Genomic DNA, 19,788 nt, shown 5'->3' with positions numbered 1-19,788 from the left:
CAGAGCCCACATCACCGGCTGCCTTCTCCAGGCTCAGGGTTCAGAAGACACATCCGAGGCGGTCATCCCACAGGGTGTGCATAGTAGGCATGGAGGGCCACATGTCACCCACCCACTGCCTGAGCTCAGGGCCAGCGTCTCAACAAAGGCAGGTCCTTCTACCTGGAAGTGGTGCCTTCGCTTCTCCGCCCAGCGAACTCCCTAGTCACCCGCCAAAACCCACTCAAGTGCCACCTTCTTGGAGGAAGCCCCCCCACCCCCAGCAGTCGCTCTGACCGCGCACACAGTCCTGGCTTCCTCAGTCTGGCTCCCGTGGGCAGGTCCTGCCAGTCAACGGAAAGAGCCCTCCAGGCCGACCCACCCTGATCCCATCCTCAATGGAGCCTCCCACACTCCAGCCACACCCCTGCGGGACTCACCCAGCAATAGGAACTTGCGGCTGTCCCCATACAGCTGGCGCAGATTGATGCAGAACTCATGCACTGAGGCCCCATCCCGGTACTCATGCAGCAGCGCCGCGAACTGCTGGATCTCCTGCGAGGACAGCTTGGTGCGCAGCTGCCGGGGGAGGGGGGCGGGGATGAGCGGCACTGCCACAAACCCCGCAGCCCCTTTCCCTCCACACTCGGCCGCAATCCTCCCACACACAAGGCTATGGTCCTCCCCCCTGCAGTCGCCATCCTCCCACACACACGGCTGTGATCCACACACACAGCCATGATCCTCCCCCACGCGGCCACGGTTCTTCCCCTGTAGCCGCTGTCAACCCCACACTCGGCTGTGCTCCTCCCCACAGCAGCCACTGTCCTCTCTCACACACAGCCACAGTCCTCCCCCCTACAGCCGTGGTCCTCCCTCCCACAGCCACAATCCTCCCCCCACACACGGCTGACTTCCTCCACACAGCCGCGGTCCTACCCCACACACAGCTGTGGTCGTCCCACACACACACGACCGCATTCCTCCCCCCTGCAGCCTCTGTCCTCCCACACTCAGCTGCAGTCCTCCTCCCTGCAGCCGCTGTCCTCCCCCACAGGCATGGTCCTCCCCCCTGCAGCCTCTGCCCCCCCCCCACACACAGCCGTGGTTCTCCCCCTCTGCAGCTGCTCTCCTTCACCCCCCCTGCAGCCACTGTCCTCCCCCGCCCCCACAGCTGCTGATCCCCCCCCCGCCGCCGCCCCGCAGCTGCCGTCCTCCTACAGGGAGGGGAACGCTGACCGAGACCCACGAGGAGCCCACCCGGCAGCCCTCCTCTGACCATGAGCGCGCCCTAAGGGTGCGGGCACACAGAGAAGCACACGAGGTCACCAGCAGGGTCCCCTGTCCCTGCTCCCTGCATCCCCCCCCCTGCCCCCTTAGGCGCACCGTGAGCATGTAGTCCTGCAGCAGCTCCGTGGCAGTGGCGCTCAGCTCGCTCTCACTGACCGTCTTGGAGTGGGGCGCCGTCTGCATACAGAAGGACAAGGGCGACACGCCGCCTGCGTGCACGCACTCGGGGAAGGAGCTGCAAGGACAGGGGCCATGGGCACGCGGCTCCCCGCCTCTGCCCCGCGCACGTGCCCCACTGCGTCCCGCGGGGGCCCAATGACAGCCAGGGGGCGCCCAGCATGGCAGTCCGGGCGGCTGACAGGAGCCAGGGGCAGTGGGTGGGGTACTCACAACGTGCCCACTTCTGTCTCATACGGCTCCTTCACGTCCACCTTGGTGGAAGAGTCGTCTGCAGGGAGTGCGGAAGAGGCTGCGGGTTACACGGGGAGGGGGCACGGAGACCGGCGGCCCAGCACCTGGCAGAAGATGCGGGCCCCTCCTGGGGGGTCCTGAGCCACACCACCTGCTGCAGGTCTGGGCCTGAGCGCAAGGCTCTGGCCTCAGAGGACGCACCAAGCGGGCGCCTGAACAGTGCTCCCCAGTGGCCAAGGATAAGGGAAACGCAACTTGGGGGCGCCAGCAGCGTCCTCGAGGCTGTGTTGCCCGCTTTGGATGAGGAATTGAATCCCAGAGGTCGGACGACCTGCCCCACATCTCACGGCCGCAGTGGGGGGGGTGGGGGGGTGCAGAAGCCACAATCAGAGGTGGGTCTGACCCTCAGCCTGGACCCAGGGAGCTCCATGCGGGGACAGCTACTCGCCGAGGACAGAGGCGGCCCCCGGGGGCCTGAGACCCTCACACCGGCAGAGCCTGGTGCACAGCAGCTCCTCGGGAAACACTGGACAGATGACCTCAGGTCCGTGTGATGCAGATCATGAGGAACACGGACACCATTGTGTGCAGCTGGTGAGCTCTGAGAGGGGCGGATGGGACAAGCAAGGGGCATCCCTGGCAGTGGGAACCAATGGACACCCTTGGTGTGCAAAACACAGATATAGTGAGCCAGCCGTGTGCAGGTGAAGCCCATCCCGTGCTCTAGCGCACCTGAAAATGCTCCACAGATACCAGAGGACGTGGTGGCTTCCAAGTGCCCACCACCCAGGCAGCCTTGGTCCTGGAAGAAGCCCTCACCCCGAGAGCAGCAAGGCGTGGGGGTCCTGCCCCATACCCACCCTCCAGCCCCCCGTGCTCCGAGCCCCTCGTGGCCCTCTGTTCAGAGGTCAGTGAAGCAACTGGCTGAGAGAGCGTTCCCTGGCCCCCAGTCATGCAGGATGCCACCAGGCTAGCCAAGGCGGAGGACCTGGCTGCCTTGTCAGGCCACGGATCAACGCCTGACAGCATGGCTGTTTGCCTAGGCCCACGTACCGCTGTGGAGAGACAGGTGGTGGGTGGGTGTCGAGGCCCCGTCAAATATGGCTCGGTCCAGAAAGTCGATGGTGGACTCTGTGTACACAATCTGGAAGACCTGCCCGAGCAGGGAGCACAGCTCCTCAGCAGCGACCTGCAACAAAGCTGGACCCTCCTGGGCGGCTTGCCGGGCACCTGCTTCTCAGGCCCTGGGCCCCCCACCTCTCAGCAGGTCCCCAAGGGGACCAGCCCACGTCCAGAAGGCTCTCTGGACCCGAGGGGCCAGGTGCGTCAGCCGCCAGCCCCCATCTGCTGCCCGGGGCTGCCCAGGTCCCCTTTGCTGCCCGGGGCTCGGGGAGAGCACACAGCTTTACAGGCATGTGGGTCCCGTCGGGGGCAGTTCTGCCCCCGGTCACGGGGTGGTGTCTAGAGGGACCTGCAGTGGGGACAGGCCAGGGACACAGCCCCCTGAGAGCTGCCTGGCTGGAAGGCAGGCAGAGCTGAGGAAGGGCACTGATCAGAGGCTCCTGCGCACCGCGGTCCCCACTAGTCTTACAGACATAAACTAAACTGACGACTACTAAAGAGCTCTCCTAGGCTGCCAGCCCTGAGGCAGCTGGGGGGCCCCAAGCCCACACTCGCCCCTCTCAGGGCACAGCTTGGGGTATGGGAGACCACTGCCCCCATCGGTCTTAGAGAAAAAGGGGTGAGGCCCCTGGAATAAAAAAGCAGCACAGCCTGAAGGCACCAGACTCAGTGTAGCTGGCAGGAGCCTAAGCAGGGCAGTGGGCCGGCATGTGGGAGGAGCCTGGATTGGGATGTGGGAGGGGCCTGGGTCATGGATGTAGGCAGGTTGTGGGAGGGACCAGGGCAGGTTGTGGGAAGGGCGTGGGCCGGCATGTGGGAGAAACCTGGATCGGGGATGTGGGAGGGGCCTGGGTCATGGATGTAGGTAGGACCTGGGCAGGTTGTGGGAGGGGCCTGGGCCGGCACGTGGGAGGAGCCTGGGTCAGGGTGTGGGCGGGGTCTAGACAGGGGTATGAGCGGAATCTGGATCAGGGTGTGGGCGGACCCTAGGTTGCAGCGTGGGAAGAGTCTAGGTCAGGGTGTGGGCAGAGCCTGCTCAGGGTGTGTGAGGAGCCCCCGGGGTCGGAGGAGTGTAGGAGAAGCCTGGGTCAGGGTGTGGACAGGGCCTGGGTGGGGGGCATCTGAGAGGAGCCTGGTTAGGGTGTGGGAGGGGTCAGAGTCTGGGTTGGGGCGGGGCCTGGGTTGTGGGCGGGGCCTGGGTTGTGGGCGGGGCCTGGGCCAGCTCTAGGAGGCTCAGGGACCTGGTGGGGACAGGTCTAAGTGCCAGGGCCCATCCTCTACCCACCTTGCTCTCGGTCGCCAGGATGACCAGGCAGCACGCCTCCACAGGCCCCACTCCGCTCTCTGACAGGGAGACTGCGGTGAGGCCTCTGGAACTTTCTGCACACAGACTCTGGCTGGGGGAGATGCCAGGGTCCTGGGCTGGGAAGCAACGTTGCAGCAGGTTAGGGCAGGTGTGGAAGCTCAAGAGCAAGCTATGGGCAGCCCCTACCTGGCTCAGGTGAGGGACAGGCCTGCCCCGGGTATGCCCCTCCCTCACCCCCTCTAAACAAAGCGGGTAACAGGTGAGACACGCCTTCACCCTGGGCCGTTGCTCGGCCGCTGCTCACTGAGAATCAGCACCCTGCAGGACCTCCTGGCATCCCCACTACCGATGACGCAAGCACCTTAGGCTGAGACACGAAATTGCCGATATTCGGCTGCTTTGGATCCACACGAAGAAGGTATTCCCGGGGTTCCATTCACAGCGTCACTGAACCATGGGCATGAACACAACTCCGACAGGAGACGGGGAAACTGAGGCACGGGGGCCGGAAGGGCCGGGCCCAAGGGCATGAGAGGAGCAGAGGCCAGGAGGGAGCCCGGCCCGCACACGCTCCCACCCACATTTCTAACACCCCACACAGCACCTCCCCAAAGGTGCCCTGGGGCAGACGCAGTGGGGAGGCCCCCGTTGGGCGGCCCGGGAGCAGGAATGGGAGGTGGAGCCTCCCTGATGCTGGGGTGTCTGGGGGCAAGCCCACCTCACCACGGAGGACACCCAAGACTCACACGTGGCCTGACACGGGAACCAGGCAGGAGCCACAGTCGGGACACCTGTGCCCACAGAGACCGGGGCCCTGTAGGGCGGGCAGCACCCCATGTGGGGCCAAGACCCACAAACGCCGCAGTGAGACCCCAGGGCCGCACAGCCCCACGTCGGCACCAGGCACTGCGCACGTCCAATATGACAAGTCCACCCTGTGGTGCGCATGGAGTGTGAACGACACACAGGGTCTCGGGAAGTACGGAGAAGAACACGTGACGTCTTAATGATGGTTGAACTGGCGACATGCCAGCACCACATCTGGGACACAAAGGACACCTATTTCCCTTGCTTGCTGTCACTGCTGTGGCTACGAGGACAGTCTAAGTAGCTCCATGGCCATTCCCAGGGACGCAGGGTGTACGGCCCCACAGTCAGGTCCAGTGCGCGTGTGCGGTCTCCGACAAGCCCACGTCCGGCCGCCAGCAGCGTCCCCACCAGCCGTCCCACAGCTGCTGCCTCAGATCCCCACCGACCTTCACACATCCACGGAAACCCCTCCACGAGACTGCGCAGTCCGCTCCAGCCCGGTGAGCCTGGACGTCTGGCCCCCGCCCTCCGAGCCGGGCCTGCCACGCGCGGAAGCCCCCACAGCCAGACGTGACCCCCACGCGCTCCTCCCAGCACCTGCGAACCCTGGACCCAAAGAGGCATCCAGAGGCGCTGCACGCGGTAGGCACTTAACAAATGTCAGCTGCCCGTGCCAGCGTGCTGAGGGCCGCTCTGCTCAGGACCTCGTACACAGCATGCCTGGCGCACACAGGAGCCTCGCGGATGTGCAGGCTCACGGTCTTGGGCCTTTGCTGCAGGGCCAGCCACTAAAATGACGAAGATGCCCAGGACACACGGACTCATTCTCTTCCTTCAACTCGAAAGCTCTCAAGTTTTCGTCTCACTTTGCCAAGTGTTGGAGTTCGCTCTCTCCCTTTAGAAAAATCCGTTCCCCATTTCCTAGCAATTGGCTCTAATGATGAACGCAGATGAATGTCCCGCAACACAAGAAACCAGGGGGGCCCGGCTGCCCACCCAGCAGGCTCAACACTGGCAGGCGCTGCTCAGAGGCCGGTCTTCCCACCGCTTGTTGTCCCTCAGGATGCCGCAGACCTCGGGCCTCCCGCGGGACTGTCTGTCCCCAGGCAGGGAAACGGGCGGCCACAGCGGCACCAGGCAGCAGTGGCGGGAGCACTTCCAGCGCCATTTCCTAGGCCAGCCAGCCCCCCCATCTCTCCCCCTGGCCCTCCGCCAGTCTCGCAACCTCTGTGCTCTGGTGGTTCATCCGTGAAGCAGGAGAACGGGACCTTCCTCACAGCTTATGTGGAGAGTGCACGAGATGATCCGGGGCCCACACTTTCTACTAGTTTGAGCCACACCAAACCGCCATTTTTATAAATTAAAATGGTTACGTATGGTAAGTTTTGCATCATTCAACCTGAAATAATGCCCATCATTAAACATCAGACGCTCAGCTAAGGCAAGAATAAGCAGATGACAGAGGGGACCTCGATGCACAGTGTGTCAGATCAGGGGTGTGAGTATGAATGTGCCTGATGTGTGGGGTGTGTGGTGTGAACCTGTAAGGTGTCTGTGATATGTTTGGTGTGTGTGTGTCGTGTGAACGTGTCTGGTGTGTGTGCGAGTATATGTAGTGTGTGAGTGTGCGGTGTGAACATGTCTGGTGTGAACGTGTGTGACGTGAACATGGTATGTGTGGTGTGAACGTGTGTGGCATCTGCGGGAATGTCTGTGGTGTGAACGTGTGTGGTGTGAATGTGTGGTGGGAACGTGTGTGATGTGCAGTGTGTGCAGGAGTGCTAAGCCACAGCCGCACAAGCAGAGGGCCTGCCTGTCACTCTCAGGGCAGCCCCCACAAGCCGCTGCAGGTACCGTGTGGTGGCCCCACAGTAGGCCTCCTGGATTCATGGCGGTAACCTCCCGACTGTCCTCGAGAGCCGCCCACACTCAGGGGCGTGTGTGAGAAGCCTCACCCGGACCCGGTCTCTTAAGAAAATCTCTCAGATGCCCCACGAACCGCCAACCTCGGGCAGAAAAACAACGTTCCGCCCACACTGCCTGAAGTGTGCTCTGGGTGAACCACCTGGCCCCCCGCAGGCCCTGCTCCCAGGCCCCCTGGAAATGAATGGCTTCAGGACCCCACCGGCCCCCAGAGCACCCAAAGGAGCCCAGGACATCGGTACCGCGGCGCCAACCTCAGATTTCCCCGAGGGGCACAGCTCAAGCAAGACCGTGACTTCTTCCTCATGTCTCAGGGACTGGGTACCAGGCAGAGGCTGCGGCCCCTGGTGGGCGGCCCATGGGGAAAGCCCAGCAGGCAACACTGGGCGCCCATCCCCGGAAGAGGGGTGGGCTAGGTGCAGGGGGCCCACCCCCTGGGGGCGGGTCTTAGGGCCCTCCTGACTCCTACAAGGACACGCGCAGAACGTCTCAAGGACCAGGAGCTCCGTGAAGGTGCGGTCTCACCTCTGCACCCAGCTTTGAGAAGCCATGGCCAAAGGCAGAGCCCAAATACTTGGAGGGCTGAGCTGAGGCGCACTTCGTGGCTGTACCGCGCCCGCACACCTAGAGGACACTCCAGTGTCCCAGAGGGGGCAGCACCAGGCACAGCGGCAGGCCCACAGACCCCCAGGGAGAGGGGCCGGCTCAGCACCTCTTTCTCCTGGCCTCCCGGGTCACTGACCTCCGGCCGAAGCTGACCTCAGAGCTAGCAGGGCAGGCCGGAGCAGCAACCCGATGCCGGAGGCACCGTCTCCAGGGCTCCATTGGATTCCCAGACTCACTACCGAGGACCAGGCTGCGGGCTGCGCCCGACAAGGACCCCTTGGCCCCACCTCCCAGGTCCATACCTGTCTTCAGGACCACCAGGTGCGAGGCGTCGTCCCGCACGTAGGACACGGCGGCGATGTCATGGATGGGGACCCTGAGGATGGTGTCTTCCCCGTCCCGCCAGGCCAGCTTGACATTGTAGGCAGACAGGCTGATCACAGCGTCGTGCTCCTGGGTCAGGTGTCCGGGGAGCTGATGGGCTCTCTGGAATGTACCACAGCATCAGAAGCGCAGGCCCGGCCGTGGCCCCAGGAGCCCCACGGCGTGTAGAGGCCGGGACTCGCCCTACGGCATAGCCACGCGTGCTCCAGGAGCTCTGTGGCTTCTGGAGCTGCCTGGGTTCAGACTACAGCGTGTGCTTTACCTATCTTGGAAATGTGATTTCCAGAAACAGCCCCAGGCCACAAGGAAGAATAAAGTTCATGTTCGGACAGAAACAGTCTTTATGGCCAAGAGCCAAGCGCACCCATAACATGACGGGACAGGGCCATCGCTCACGGCCACGGAGGCCCAGTGTCAGAGGACCAAGAGCTGGTGTCACAGTATGAGGGTCAGAGGCCAGAGCTAGGAGCTGGAGCAGAGGGAGGGTCAGAGGTCAGGGTCAGGGGGATGGGGTTACCTTTGCATTGTCTATGAAATGCAGGATTTCGGTCCTACTGGAGGGATTCAGGTATCCTGGTATGGACGTTAACTGACCTAAGTACTGAGAGAAAGCGAGGAGAGAAGCCGCTGTGAGGAAGGGAAAGGAAGGGAAGATCAGCCGGCGTGGATATGCAGAGGGCACAGCCCGGCCTCCACCTTCCGCCACCAGGCCTGCTGGCCCGGCTCGGGGCGGAGGCCCCCCGAGGAAGCACACCCTGAGCTCCTGGGGAAACCCTGTTGGCGGAGGAGACGCTCCCACACACCCCGCCGTCCTGCACTCTGAGCAGAGCGTTCTGTTCTCCATGACAAGGGCCTTCCCGCAAGGAGAACTCGCTTCCTAGCACCAGAGCCACCAGGGACGGGAACCCCCGACTCCGGCCCCCAGCCTTCTCTCCGGAAGAGGAAGCAAAGTGAGAGGCATGTGTGGCCGTGGCAGCACAGGGGCACAGGCTCGCGGGAGGGTGCAGGCAGACCAGCCACGGGATGAGAGTGCACCCCGCCCCCACACGTCGACCTCCAGCCAGATCAACACGCAACCTCACACGCATGGCGTGTCTACCTCCGTTCCTTCTACCTGATACATCCTGTCCAGCTTCCAACAAAAAGTCACGGGGCACGCTGAGAGGCAGAAACACTGTTTGAACGGACAGGGCAAGCATCACAGCCAGATGCAGACGCGCCAGAGCTGTTCTCAGGAACCGCCAGACCCAGAGCTCAAAGCAGCGTGCCTGGTACGCTAAGGGCTCCGACAGAAAAAGTGGACATCGCTCATCATGGGTGATGTGAGCAGAGACACGGAAATTCCAAATATGCATCAATGGGAAACATGGACGATCAAAAACACCACGACAGAGATGAGGACCAAAGAGCGCCTTTGACAGACACGTCAGCAGGCTGGACACGGCCACGGGAAGAATCGGTGAGCGTGGAGGCGTGTCAGCCAGAACGCAGAAAAAGAGGCCGAAGCATGAAGAAGATGGGACAGGATATCAAAAAACGGTACGAAAATGACAAGAGGTACACCATACATGTCGCGGGACCACCAGGAGAAGAAGAGAAAGAAGAAGAAATATCTGACGCCGGAACGACCCCCACACCAAACCACAGACTCGGAAAGCTCAGGGAACACCAAGCAGGACGTAGAGGCAGAAGAGAGGAGCGAGATAAAGGAAAAACCCTACACCTCGGCATTTCATATTCACCCCATAAAAAATCAAGGACAAAGAGAAGAACTTAAAGTAAGCCATGGGAGAACAGTACATCCCTACCGAGGAACAGGCCAAGGAAGGACATCAGACTTCTCCAGACACCAGGCCCACAGGAGAGGAATGAAACACTCAGGTGTGGAAAGAATCCCATCAACCTACAACTCTGTATCCACTGAGCCTGTCCCTTGAAGCAAAGGGGAAAAAAAAACCTGTCTCCAACAAACAAAATTGGAGGGATGTAATGGTTACCTGGCAAGAGACGTTAAAAGAATGTATTCAGAGAGTTCAAATAAAATCAGAGAAGGCAGAAAAAGAATAGAAGGCCAAAAACCAAAACAGAGAAAAGAAGCAAAGAACAAGGGCAATGAATATACACAGCTACAAATATGATAGACACGAATCCAAGTGTCAGAATCATCACTTTAAATGTGGCAGTTTGCATATACCGATTAAAAGACAAAGACTGTCAGACTCAATACAGAATTCAAGACCCAGGAATGCCTGGCTGGCTCCGTTGGTAGAGCATGTAACTCTTGATCTTGGGGTCATGAGTTCAAGCCCCAACTGGACACAGAGCTTGCTAAAAATAAAATTTTAATTCAAGACCCAACTCTAAGTTGACTACAAGAAACCCCCTTTAAAGAGGGGCCTTAGGGGGTGGCTGGGTGGCTCAGTCAGTTGGGTGTCCGACTTCAGCTCAGGGTCATGATCTCGCGGTCTGGTCTGTGAGTTCAGGCCCCGCATCAGGCTCTGTGCTGACAGCTCGGAGCCTGGAGCCTGCTTCTGATTCTGTGTCTCCCTCTCTCTCTGCCCTTCCCCTGCTCTCTCTCTCTCTCAAAAATAAACATTAAAAAAAAAAAATTTAAGAGGGGCCTTGGGGGGGCCTCTGGGTAGCTCAGTCAGTTAAGTGACCAACTTCAGCTTGAGTCATGATCTCACGGTACATGGGTTCAAGCCCCACATCAGGTTCTGTGCTGACAGCACAGAGTCTGCTTCACTCCTTCTCTCTCCCTCTCTCTCTGCCCCACCCCAGCTTGTGCTCTCTCAAAAAAAAAAAAAAAAAAAAAAAAAAGTAAAACACAAAGGGGCCTTGGGTGGCTCAGTTGGTTGGGCAACCAACACTTGATTTTGGCTCAGGTCATGATCCCAGGGTCATGGGATCAAGCTCCATGCCTTAAGATCCTCTCCCTGCCCACCCCCTAACCCCCACCACTCCTCTCCCTGGTTTGTGCGCACACAGTCTCTCTAAAAAAAAAAAAAAATTTTTTTAAAGTGGGGCCTTACATAATGAAAACAGTTCTCTAAGATGTGGCAATCCTTAACATATACGTACCCAACAACAGAGCATCAAAATACACAGGGCAAAAACTAAGAACTGCAAGGAGAAATAAATGAATCTACAACTGTAACCAGAGGCTTCAACCCCCTCTCTATCAGAAATGGAAAGACTCAGCAGGCAGAAAATCAGTGAGGACACAGGTGAACTCAACACCCTCAATCAACAGGATATAACTGGTATCTACAGACGACTTCAACGGACAGCTGTAGAGCACACATTTTTCCTAAGCTCACGTGAACATTCACCAAGGGGCAGCACATTCTGGGCCATCAAATACACCTTAAATTTAAAAGACTACAAACCGCACACAGTATGTTCTCAAATCACAATGAAATTCTTTGCAAGACCCAACTATCAAAATTCACATAAAGAGAAATGGATAATCTGAATAGGCATAATAGATCTATTACAGTAATTGATTCAATTTAAAACCTTCTAAAACAGAAAGCACCAGGCCCAGACACGTTCACGAGTGAATCCTAGCACACGCTGAAGGAAGAAATGATACCAACACTCTATAATCTCTTCTGGAATATAAAACCAGAGAAAACATTTCCTAACCCATTCTATGAGGTGGTATTACCCTAGTATCAAAATCAAAGATCCTACAAGAAAAGAAAAACTACACATCAGTATTTCTCATAAACATAAATGCAAAAATCCTCAATAAAATATTAGCAAATTGAATCCAACAAGGTATAAAGATAATTACGCACAATGACTAGGTGGCATTTATCCAAGGTAGGCAAGGCTGATTCCAAATTCAGAAATAAATTAATGTAATCCATCACACATCAACAGACTAAAACAGAAAATCATATGATCATATCAACAGACACAGAAAAAACCTTTGGCAACATCCAACACCCGTTCGTGACAAAAACACTCACCAAAGGAGGAACAGAAAGAAACTTCCTCAACCTGATACACAGCATGAACAAAAACCCTACAGCTATCATCATAACTAATGGTGACGTGCTTGAACATCACTTACAACAGGAAAAAGACACGGATGTCCCCTCTCACCACTGCTTTTCAACGCTGTATTGGAAGTCCTAGCTAAGGCAACGAGACAAGAAAAGGAAATTAGAGGTACAGACTGGGAAAGAAAAAATCAAACTGTGTTTATATGCAGAACCCTCTCCGACTGGGGAACTGAGCAGGTAGGTTACTCTGAAGATCAGCAAGCGCAAGCAAGGTAAACACGGAGTCACTGAGCACGAGCAAGATAAACACGGAGGCTCAGGCTGGTCTGCCCAGGGCTATGCCAGGCAATCACCTGCTCACCTCCCCTCGAGGAGGAAACTGGTGGAAATGCACACCGCACACAGCAGCAGGTGCAAGTCGAGCAGACTAAACTTCAGAAAAGCTGCTTTCAACAGCTGTCCGCAGGTGCCAGGCAGCTCTGCAGGGAGACACACACTCGTTCTAAAATGTTTTAGGGGAGACCGGGCGGCTCAGCCGGTTAAGGGTCCGACTTCGGCTCAGGTCATGATCTCACGGTTCGTGAGTTCGAGCCCCGCATCGGGCTCTGTGCTGACAGCTCCAAGCCTGGAGCCTGCTTTGGATTCTGCCTCCTCTCTCTGCCCCTCCCCCGCTCGTGCTCTGTCTCTCAAAAATAAACAAACATTTAAAAAAATTTAAAAACAAAACAATGCTGTGCTGGCAAGGATGTGCAGGACTGGAGCCCTGTGCACTGTTGGTGGGAAATGGTGTGGCTGCTGGGGAAAACTGTGTGTTGGCTCCTCAAGAAATGAAAAATCAAATCACAGTATTCCACTCCCGGGTCTACACCCACAAGACTGGAGAGCAGGATCTCAAAAAGATACGCACACCCACGTCCACAGCAGCACGAACCACAGAGCTTCAGGCTGGAAGCAACACGGAGTCTATCCACGCAATGGAAAGTGAGTTAGCCTAAGAAGGAAGGTGCACCCCGGGACACCTGGGGGCTCGGTCAGTTAGCATCCAACTCGTTTTTGGCTCAGGTCATCATCTCAGGGTTTCGTGAGTTCGAGCCCTGTGTCAGACTCTGTGCTGACAGCGCAGGGCCTGCTTGGGATTCTCTGCCCCCCTCTCTCTCTGCCCCTCCCCTGATCATGCTCTCTCTCTCTCTCTCTCTCTCAAAAATAAATAAACAACAACAAAAGAAAACAAAACACGGAAGGAAATCGTGCCATAAGGTGCAGGGTGGACTGTGAGGACACTACGCCAGGTGACATAAGCCAGTCACAAAAAAAACAAACGCTGTGTGATGCCACTTAGATGAGGCACTCGGAGCGGTCAGAACCACAGAGACAGAAGACACAACGGGGGCTCCCTGGGGCTGGGGCAGGGGAGCGGGGAGGTGCTGTGCGGGGACAGCTTCAGGTTTACGAGAGGACAGAGTGACGGAGCCGGACGGTGGCGGCAGCTGCGGAGCGGCGTGGATGTACTCAATCCTCTGAACTGTGTGCTCATAGACGGCTGAGGTGGCAGACTTCGTTATGTGCATTTTAACACAACGGAGCCACAGCAGAGACTTGAGCAGACATTTGTCCCCGTGTTCACAGCAGCGCTATTCACAACGGTCAGACAAGACGGACACCACCCACTGCCCTGCTGGATGAGGGGTAATAAGTAAAATGTGCGTATACACGCCGGCATGCACCCAGCCATGAGGAGAGACTCTGACACCTCCAACAACACAGCCACAATTGGGGGACGTGGCGCCGGGTGGACCGAGCCAGACACGGAGGGACACACACTGCAAGGTTCCATGTGTCAGAGGTCCCACAGCAGAATGGGGGGTGCCAGGGGCCGGGAAGCTGGGGTTCCACGGGGACGGAGCTTCAGTTTGGGGAGATGAGAACGTTCCGCACACAGATGGTGGCAGGGGCTGCACATAAACGTGAGTGTCCTTTGTGCCACCAAAACACACACTCAAACGTGGTTAATGTGACAAATTTTGTCGTGTATGTTTTACCAGGATAAAAAATGACCACATTAACTTTACTCACTTCATTTGCTAGAAATGTCTCGAATCACCATCAACATGATACTGGGTGTTAACTAGCACTCCTAGCTTCAGTGCTTGGCTGAAGTGAACGTGTCCCAGTTCCGCGTGTGCGGGATATCGCGGGGACTGCCCTGCTTCCCTGCAGCCACGGGGGGCGGCGGGGGGGGGGGGGGCAGTGGGGGGGGGAGGGGGGCGGGGACAACGCCGCCCATATCCTCCCTTCCTCTTAGCGCCACCAAGCTTCAGACTCAGGCCAGCGGATCTCCAAAGAGAAGTCTACTTCCTTCATAGGTGAGTCCTCATTCGAGATCTTCTTCGCGGTCGAGTGGGTCTTGGTGAAACAGGGTGGCCTGGCCAGTTCTCACCACACCCTTCCCAAGGTCCTGCAAGGTCCCTGGCCACCCCTGCAGGCCTGGCAGCTGGCCCACACCCACAGCACGCCCAGGGTGCCACCACAGCAGGGCCAAGATGATGAAGCATGACAGACCGAGGGGACGTCTGACTGGCAGTCATGTGCCCGGTGGCCTGGCACCAGCGAGGGGCAAGATGATAGAGCCAGGCTGTGTCGGGCACCGCTGACCCCACTGCCTTCCCACCACCCTCATGGGGACCACAGCGGTGTGCTGGCAAGCTCACGCTCCAGACATGGAAGGTGCTTCCAAAACTCCCTGCCGACGGGACACAATGCAAGTCCATTTGAAGCTGACCCCAGGCTGGCCTCTTGATGACGTCCACCCCGTGCAGGACTCGATCAGCGATACCCCATGGCAGGCGGGGCCGGCCTGGCAGGAGGGCAGGGCTTTCACACGGGGAGGGGGACACAGGGAGGTGCACGTGGGGACCTAAATGTCTTCTCGATGCCCCAGGCCTGCAGAAGTGGCCCATCCCCACTTGTCGGAAGACAGACAACCCCCGCCCCCCCCCCCAACACACATGCACACACAGGCATGTACACACCCCTTGCTGGGCAACGATACTCAGGCCTCAAATGGGATGGGCACGTTTCACGACCCTTCACCCTCCCCAGGGTCTGGCCTCAGTCAGATCTCAACAGAACACGTCTGGAGACTGAACGCTGACGGGCTATGGGCCTCTCCCCACGGCACAAACGCCACTGGTCCGGCTGTCAGCGGCTCAGCAAGAGTGAGGGCCGCACTCAATGCAGGGGACATTGCACCATGGCTGTGGTGGCCAGGGCCCCCCGTGTAAGAGGGACCCCCAGGCTGCTGCTATCCCCGCCCCTTGGGAGGGCCAGGTGGACACCCAGCTTTGGAAGGTGCGCTGGAATGGAGGCAGTGGCACCACGAGGGGCTCCGTGAAGGCGCAGGTGACCGCATGAGACACCCTGGAGCGAGGGGACGACGGGACTCAGGGAGCAGAGTCAGACAGCACCAAGCAGCCGGGGATGTAAAGCCGGGGCACCACCTAGCGCACACGCACAGCACACAGACACGGACCACACAGAGGGTGTGAGCCGCTTCCAGACCAGAAGCGGGGCCAGAGCAGACGCAGTCCCAGGAGAAGGCGCCCACAGTACAGGCAGACTCGCCGCACCCCTGGGCACCCCAGGGCACCCTGGGGAACAGGAAACCCTTCACAGGTTTGGAAAGGCAAGTCTGGGACACCGCACAGGGGCCGGGCCCAGGTGAGCACAGGGCGCGACCTCAGGGTCCAGACCCACGTCCCCTGTGCCACGGGCAAGCAGGAGCTGCTGGCACACAAACGGCCGCGCGGAAGCCCCTGGAATTCATCCCACAGCTGTCCCTGGCCACAGTACCAAAGCAAGAACAGGTCGCTGCCACTCGCAAAAGCAGAGAAGTGCTGCCCTCCAGGCCCTACATGGCTCCAGGATACTGGGCCCCGCCTTGTGCCCAGCTCCTGCAAAACCACTGGTGCCTGGTACGTGGCTATGGCCGTGGCCCGCACAAGTGAACCGGACAGACTCTCTGTGAGAGCTGAGCCCAGCTCGGCACCAGCTGGCAGCTGCTCTTTGGGCAAACACATCCCATGCCCAAGCACGATCACGGTCTTACCGCAGAGCCCCGGGACCCCATAGACGCGCGGGGCTCCCCTTAGCTCACCCTATGGCCTCACGATGCCCACATGCAGCTGACGGAAGGTGGAGGCTCTAGCTTGGCTCAAGTACCCGGGAACATGCCAGCACACAGCAGTCCTCATCACGGCGGCAGACTCTGTGGTCCCGAAAGGCGCCGTCCCGCGAGGGAGCCAAGTCAGCCCTGGCATGTGGCCCAGGGACAGGTTCGTGTCAGCCGGCCCTGCCCATTCCAAGTGACATTTCGTACATACAGGTGCGGGCTTGGGCTGTGGCTCCCTCGGAAAACTGAGCCAGCCCCTCATCCCTTCACAAAGGAAGCTGTCCCCTTCATTCTTCCCGGGAGACACCGTGTGGAACTGGTGTCGATTCTCCAAACGCCGGAGAGAGCACTCCAGGGAGAGCACGGGGGCCTGGAGGCTTCTGGATGGAAGGTTCTGGATGGGCCGCTGAGCATAGTCACTAGGTACAGCGCAATTCAAACCACCCTGTCCTCCTGCTACATGTGGCGGGGCTCAAGGAGGCGGTCCACCTGCTGGCCGCCATCTTTTCCACCTTGACCCTGGGCCCCGTGGCTGCTGTCCTCCGTTCTCCCTGTGGACAACGTGGTCCTCCCCGTCCCTGCTCATCAGAAGTTCCCTGATGACGTGTGGGTGTGAACCACTCGTGCTGTGCTTGGCTTCTCAAATCTCTAGGTTTGTCTTTTGCCCCAAACAGCTTCTCGGCGCCCCCTCCAGGACTCTAACGACACCCACACTGGGAAGTGTGCTCTGGTCCCACAGCGGCCATCCAGGGCACTCCTCTTTCCCACTGGGCAATGAAGGACGCTCCGGCTCCCCCAGGGCCCCCAGACACCCTAGTGTCCCCCAGGTTCATTGGGGGCAAAAGTCCCTGTTGCCAGGGAGGGCACGGGCCCCCATTCACCCTTGTTCGGTGGCGGGGCAGAGCTGGGGCCTCAGGCTTTCCCACCATGTTTGTTCTTAGACATTGTCTGTCCTGCTAGACCATCGCCTTCCTGGTCTTCAGGCCAGAGGGAGCGGCTTCTGTTGGGGTGTGTCCACACCTGTGGGTGTCTCTGGGTTGCCAGCCTCTTTGGCTCCAAGCCTGGGATACAGGTGGAGAGAGAGATACCAGGGGCCTCCTGTCGGGCCCACAGGCCCCTGGGGCTCTGCCCTCTGCCAACCTTGCAGAGCTTTCTCACTGTCACTGCACGGATGACGCCCAGGACTTCAGTCGTCATGGTAAGAGGGACAAGGACGTGCAGCAGAAATCCCCAACCTTACTCTGTGGTTTAACGCAGGCCACCTTCCCCAGCACCTGTTCTGCCCTCCTCACGTGGCTCCGACTCTTCCCAGTTCTTCCTGCAACCACACAAAACCAGCCTGTCCCTTGTCCCAGTACTGCCGCGGCCAGTCCACACACTCTCACGGGGGTCTGGGCTCCTGCCTGGGCTGGAGCCTAGGCTCTGGGCCCACATCTCCACCCTCACACTGTGTCCCCTCCCAACGGGGGCCCGTGTCCCACGAGGTCACATTGGCGGCTGGCACAGGTCCCACCTCACGGTCCGGAGGCCACCTCTCCTCCTCCACACCTGATGGGCCTCCTGGACCGACCTCTCATCTCCTCTGGCTCCCTTTCCGTCTCCTGTTGACAAACTTCCTATCTCTTCATCTTCCCATTATTCTTTCCCAGTGCCTCTCCTGATTTTCATCCACAAGACACACACTGACATCCTTTTGTCCCAAAGGCTCTGGTCTTCAGCCCTTTATTTAAAAGTGGATCCTGTCGCCTCACAGTTCGCAGTATCTCCTCTTACCTCTTCCAGAACATTCCACTTTCCCACTGTGTCCTGCACGGCTGCTGTCACATCCACGTTTGCTTGTGCCTGTCTCAGGCTCCATCTTGAGGTCACCTTTCCTCAAATGTATACGAACCTCAGAGCCCCTGACAGAAGCCGTGCATGGGCGGCGGGGCGGTAACCGGGTCAGCACGCAGACAGCAGGCCGTGGGGATGCACCTTCCACTCTGTGCATAGGCTGGCTTGACTCCCCGTCTTCACTCTGGGTCGCCCAAACCCTCCTCCATGCCAGGCGTCCCCACGTCTGAGCCTCCCCAATCCCATGTGTCTGCCTGGGACACCGCCCATCTCCCTGGTCACCTGATGGCCCGGCCAGAGTGGAACCCCCTCTAGGGACACACGTTGGCCCAAGGCGTTTCTGACCTGGGGGTCAGGCTGGACCGCCATGCATCCCCTCCGCACACCGTGCTCCCTCTCTGAGCACGGGGGCCATGGTCCTGGAGGAGCCCCCTCCACACCTCCCTGACCTTGAGGCCGCGGCCCCCCTCTGGCTCGTGTCCACCCAGCGAGCACGGGATTTGACAAGGTTCAGGCCGTGACCATGACACACAGAACACGCATGCCCGCCCGCCCTCGAGAGAAAGGAGGAGGCTGCTCCGGTGGAAAGAGCCGGAAATGGGGCCAGAAGGCAGGAGGCTGGAGCGTGGGCACAGTCCCCACAGGCCACCGAGGCGGGACAGCGGGCAGAGCAGCGTGGCGTGAGCGCTGGGCAGCACGTCCTGTGGCCGGACTTACCTTCACCTCCTTCTCGATGTAGTCGCTCAGCAGTCTGTCAGGCTCCACGCGCTCAGGCAGGGACAGAGCCACAGTGTGCAGAGGGCGCCTCTCTGTCACCTTCTCATGGGCTTTCTTATCTCTACTCTTTTCACCTTTTAGGAATACTCGTTTAAACGGCGACACAATCCCGGGCTGCGGGCAGAAACGGCAAGGATTGGAGTTCGTTATTCCTGAAGGCTTTGTGTTGCCCCCACGGCTAACAAGCTGAAGCCACCAAGCACGGTCCCCACACATAGGGGCCACCCTCGTGGGCCTGGAATGCACAGGCCAAGGGCCAGTGCGCACCGGGGTGGGGGCCCATCCCTCACCCACTCACAGACACGCAGGTGCACAGGGGGGCCATCCCTCATCCATCACAGACACGCAGGTGCACGCAGGCCCGTCCCTTACCCACTCACAGACACCCAGAAGGACAAGGGCCCATTGTCCAGGCAAGTGACCTCATGGCTAAGAAGAGAACGGGAAGGGGGCCCCTCAGAAGACAGGAATGTAGTGCCACCCAACCCCCTGACACCAGCAGGTCACTTCACCCCAGGACCCCGAGCAGGTGTCATGGCCTCACAAAGGCTGCAGCACAAAAGCCCCATGCCTACCCGCCTCTTTTCGACACGTGCACTCTGCGTTCCCTTCCCTCGTCCAGGGCCTCGCTGACCCCGGGTGCTGACCAGCACGGGGTGACCCACACACCGATCGGGGTCTCCCCTGGAGCCCAACCCTACAACCAAAGTCAACCCACAGAGCATGAGCAAGGGGGTGCGGCCAACAAGTCAGCCTGACCTGGCAGCCCCAGGAACAGGCCTGAGGTCCCCTCCCTGTGACTCTGCAGGAAAGCCCCTCAACGCCTGGGCATAGATGCTCACACAGTCACACCACAGTCGCCGCACGCCCGCACACGGACACCGAGGCGCACTGTGTCCAGCCAGCCCGAAGGATCGCAAACCAGAGAAAACCCACACACAGCCTCACTGGGAAGCAGCGTCCCATCAGTCCGAGAGGGCAGCTCGCCAGCCTATGTGGCCTGGCACCAGAAGGCAGCTGGGACCCAAGGCCCAGCCTGGACCCACACTCACGGAAATAGCTGGAGGCCGACACCACAGAACATTCCTCACAAGCTCTTGCTTCTGTGTCCCCTATGCACGGGATAGGGCCGTAGGACAAATCCCACACAAATCCCACCACCATGA

The 19,788-nt window shown here is 59.1% G+C and overlaps 1 protein-coding gene across 3 annotated transcripts in view; it reads right to left on the bottom strand.

Annotated features, from left to right (window-relative positions):
- The window catches only part of CCM2 (CCM2 scaffold protein), a 41,527-nt gene that overhangs the window by 789 nt on the left and 20,950 nt on the right, over positions 1–19,788 (bottom strand). For 2 of the 3 annotated variants that reach the window (XM_042913415.1, XM_042913422.1), the window contains exons 2-9: positions 18,563–18,736; positions 8,349–8,432; positions 7,750–7,933; positions 4,088–4,224; positions 2,734–2,869; positions 1,660–1,717; positions 1,366–1,504; positions 420–558 (exon numbers count right to left, since the gene is read on the bottom strand). In XM_042913415.1, coding sequence (XP_042769349.1) covers positions 420–558; positions 1,366–1,504; positions 1,660–1,717; positions 2,734–2,869; positions 4,088–4,224; positions 7,750–7,933; positions 8,349–8,432; positions 18,563–18,736 — 1,051 coding nt within the window. The remainder of the gene's footprint in view (positions 1–419; positions 559–1,365; positions 1,505–1,659; positions 1,718–2,733; positions 2,870–4,087; positions 4,225–7,749; positions 7,934–8,348; positions 8,433–18,562; positions 18,737–19,788) is intronic. The other variant, XM_042913429.1, reaches the window with a different exon arrangement.

The sequence above is a fragment of the Panthera leo genome, chromosome A2 (assembly GCF_018350215.1).
Source record: "Panthera leo isolate Ple1 chromosome A2, P.leo_Ple1_pat1.1, whole genome shotgun sequence".
Lineage (NCBI taxonomy): Eukaryota > Metazoa > Chordata > Mammalia > Carnivora > Felidae > Panthera > Panthera leo.
Note: the sequence above shows the minus strand (reverse complement) of the source record. Positions and strands in the feature narration are given on the sequence as shown.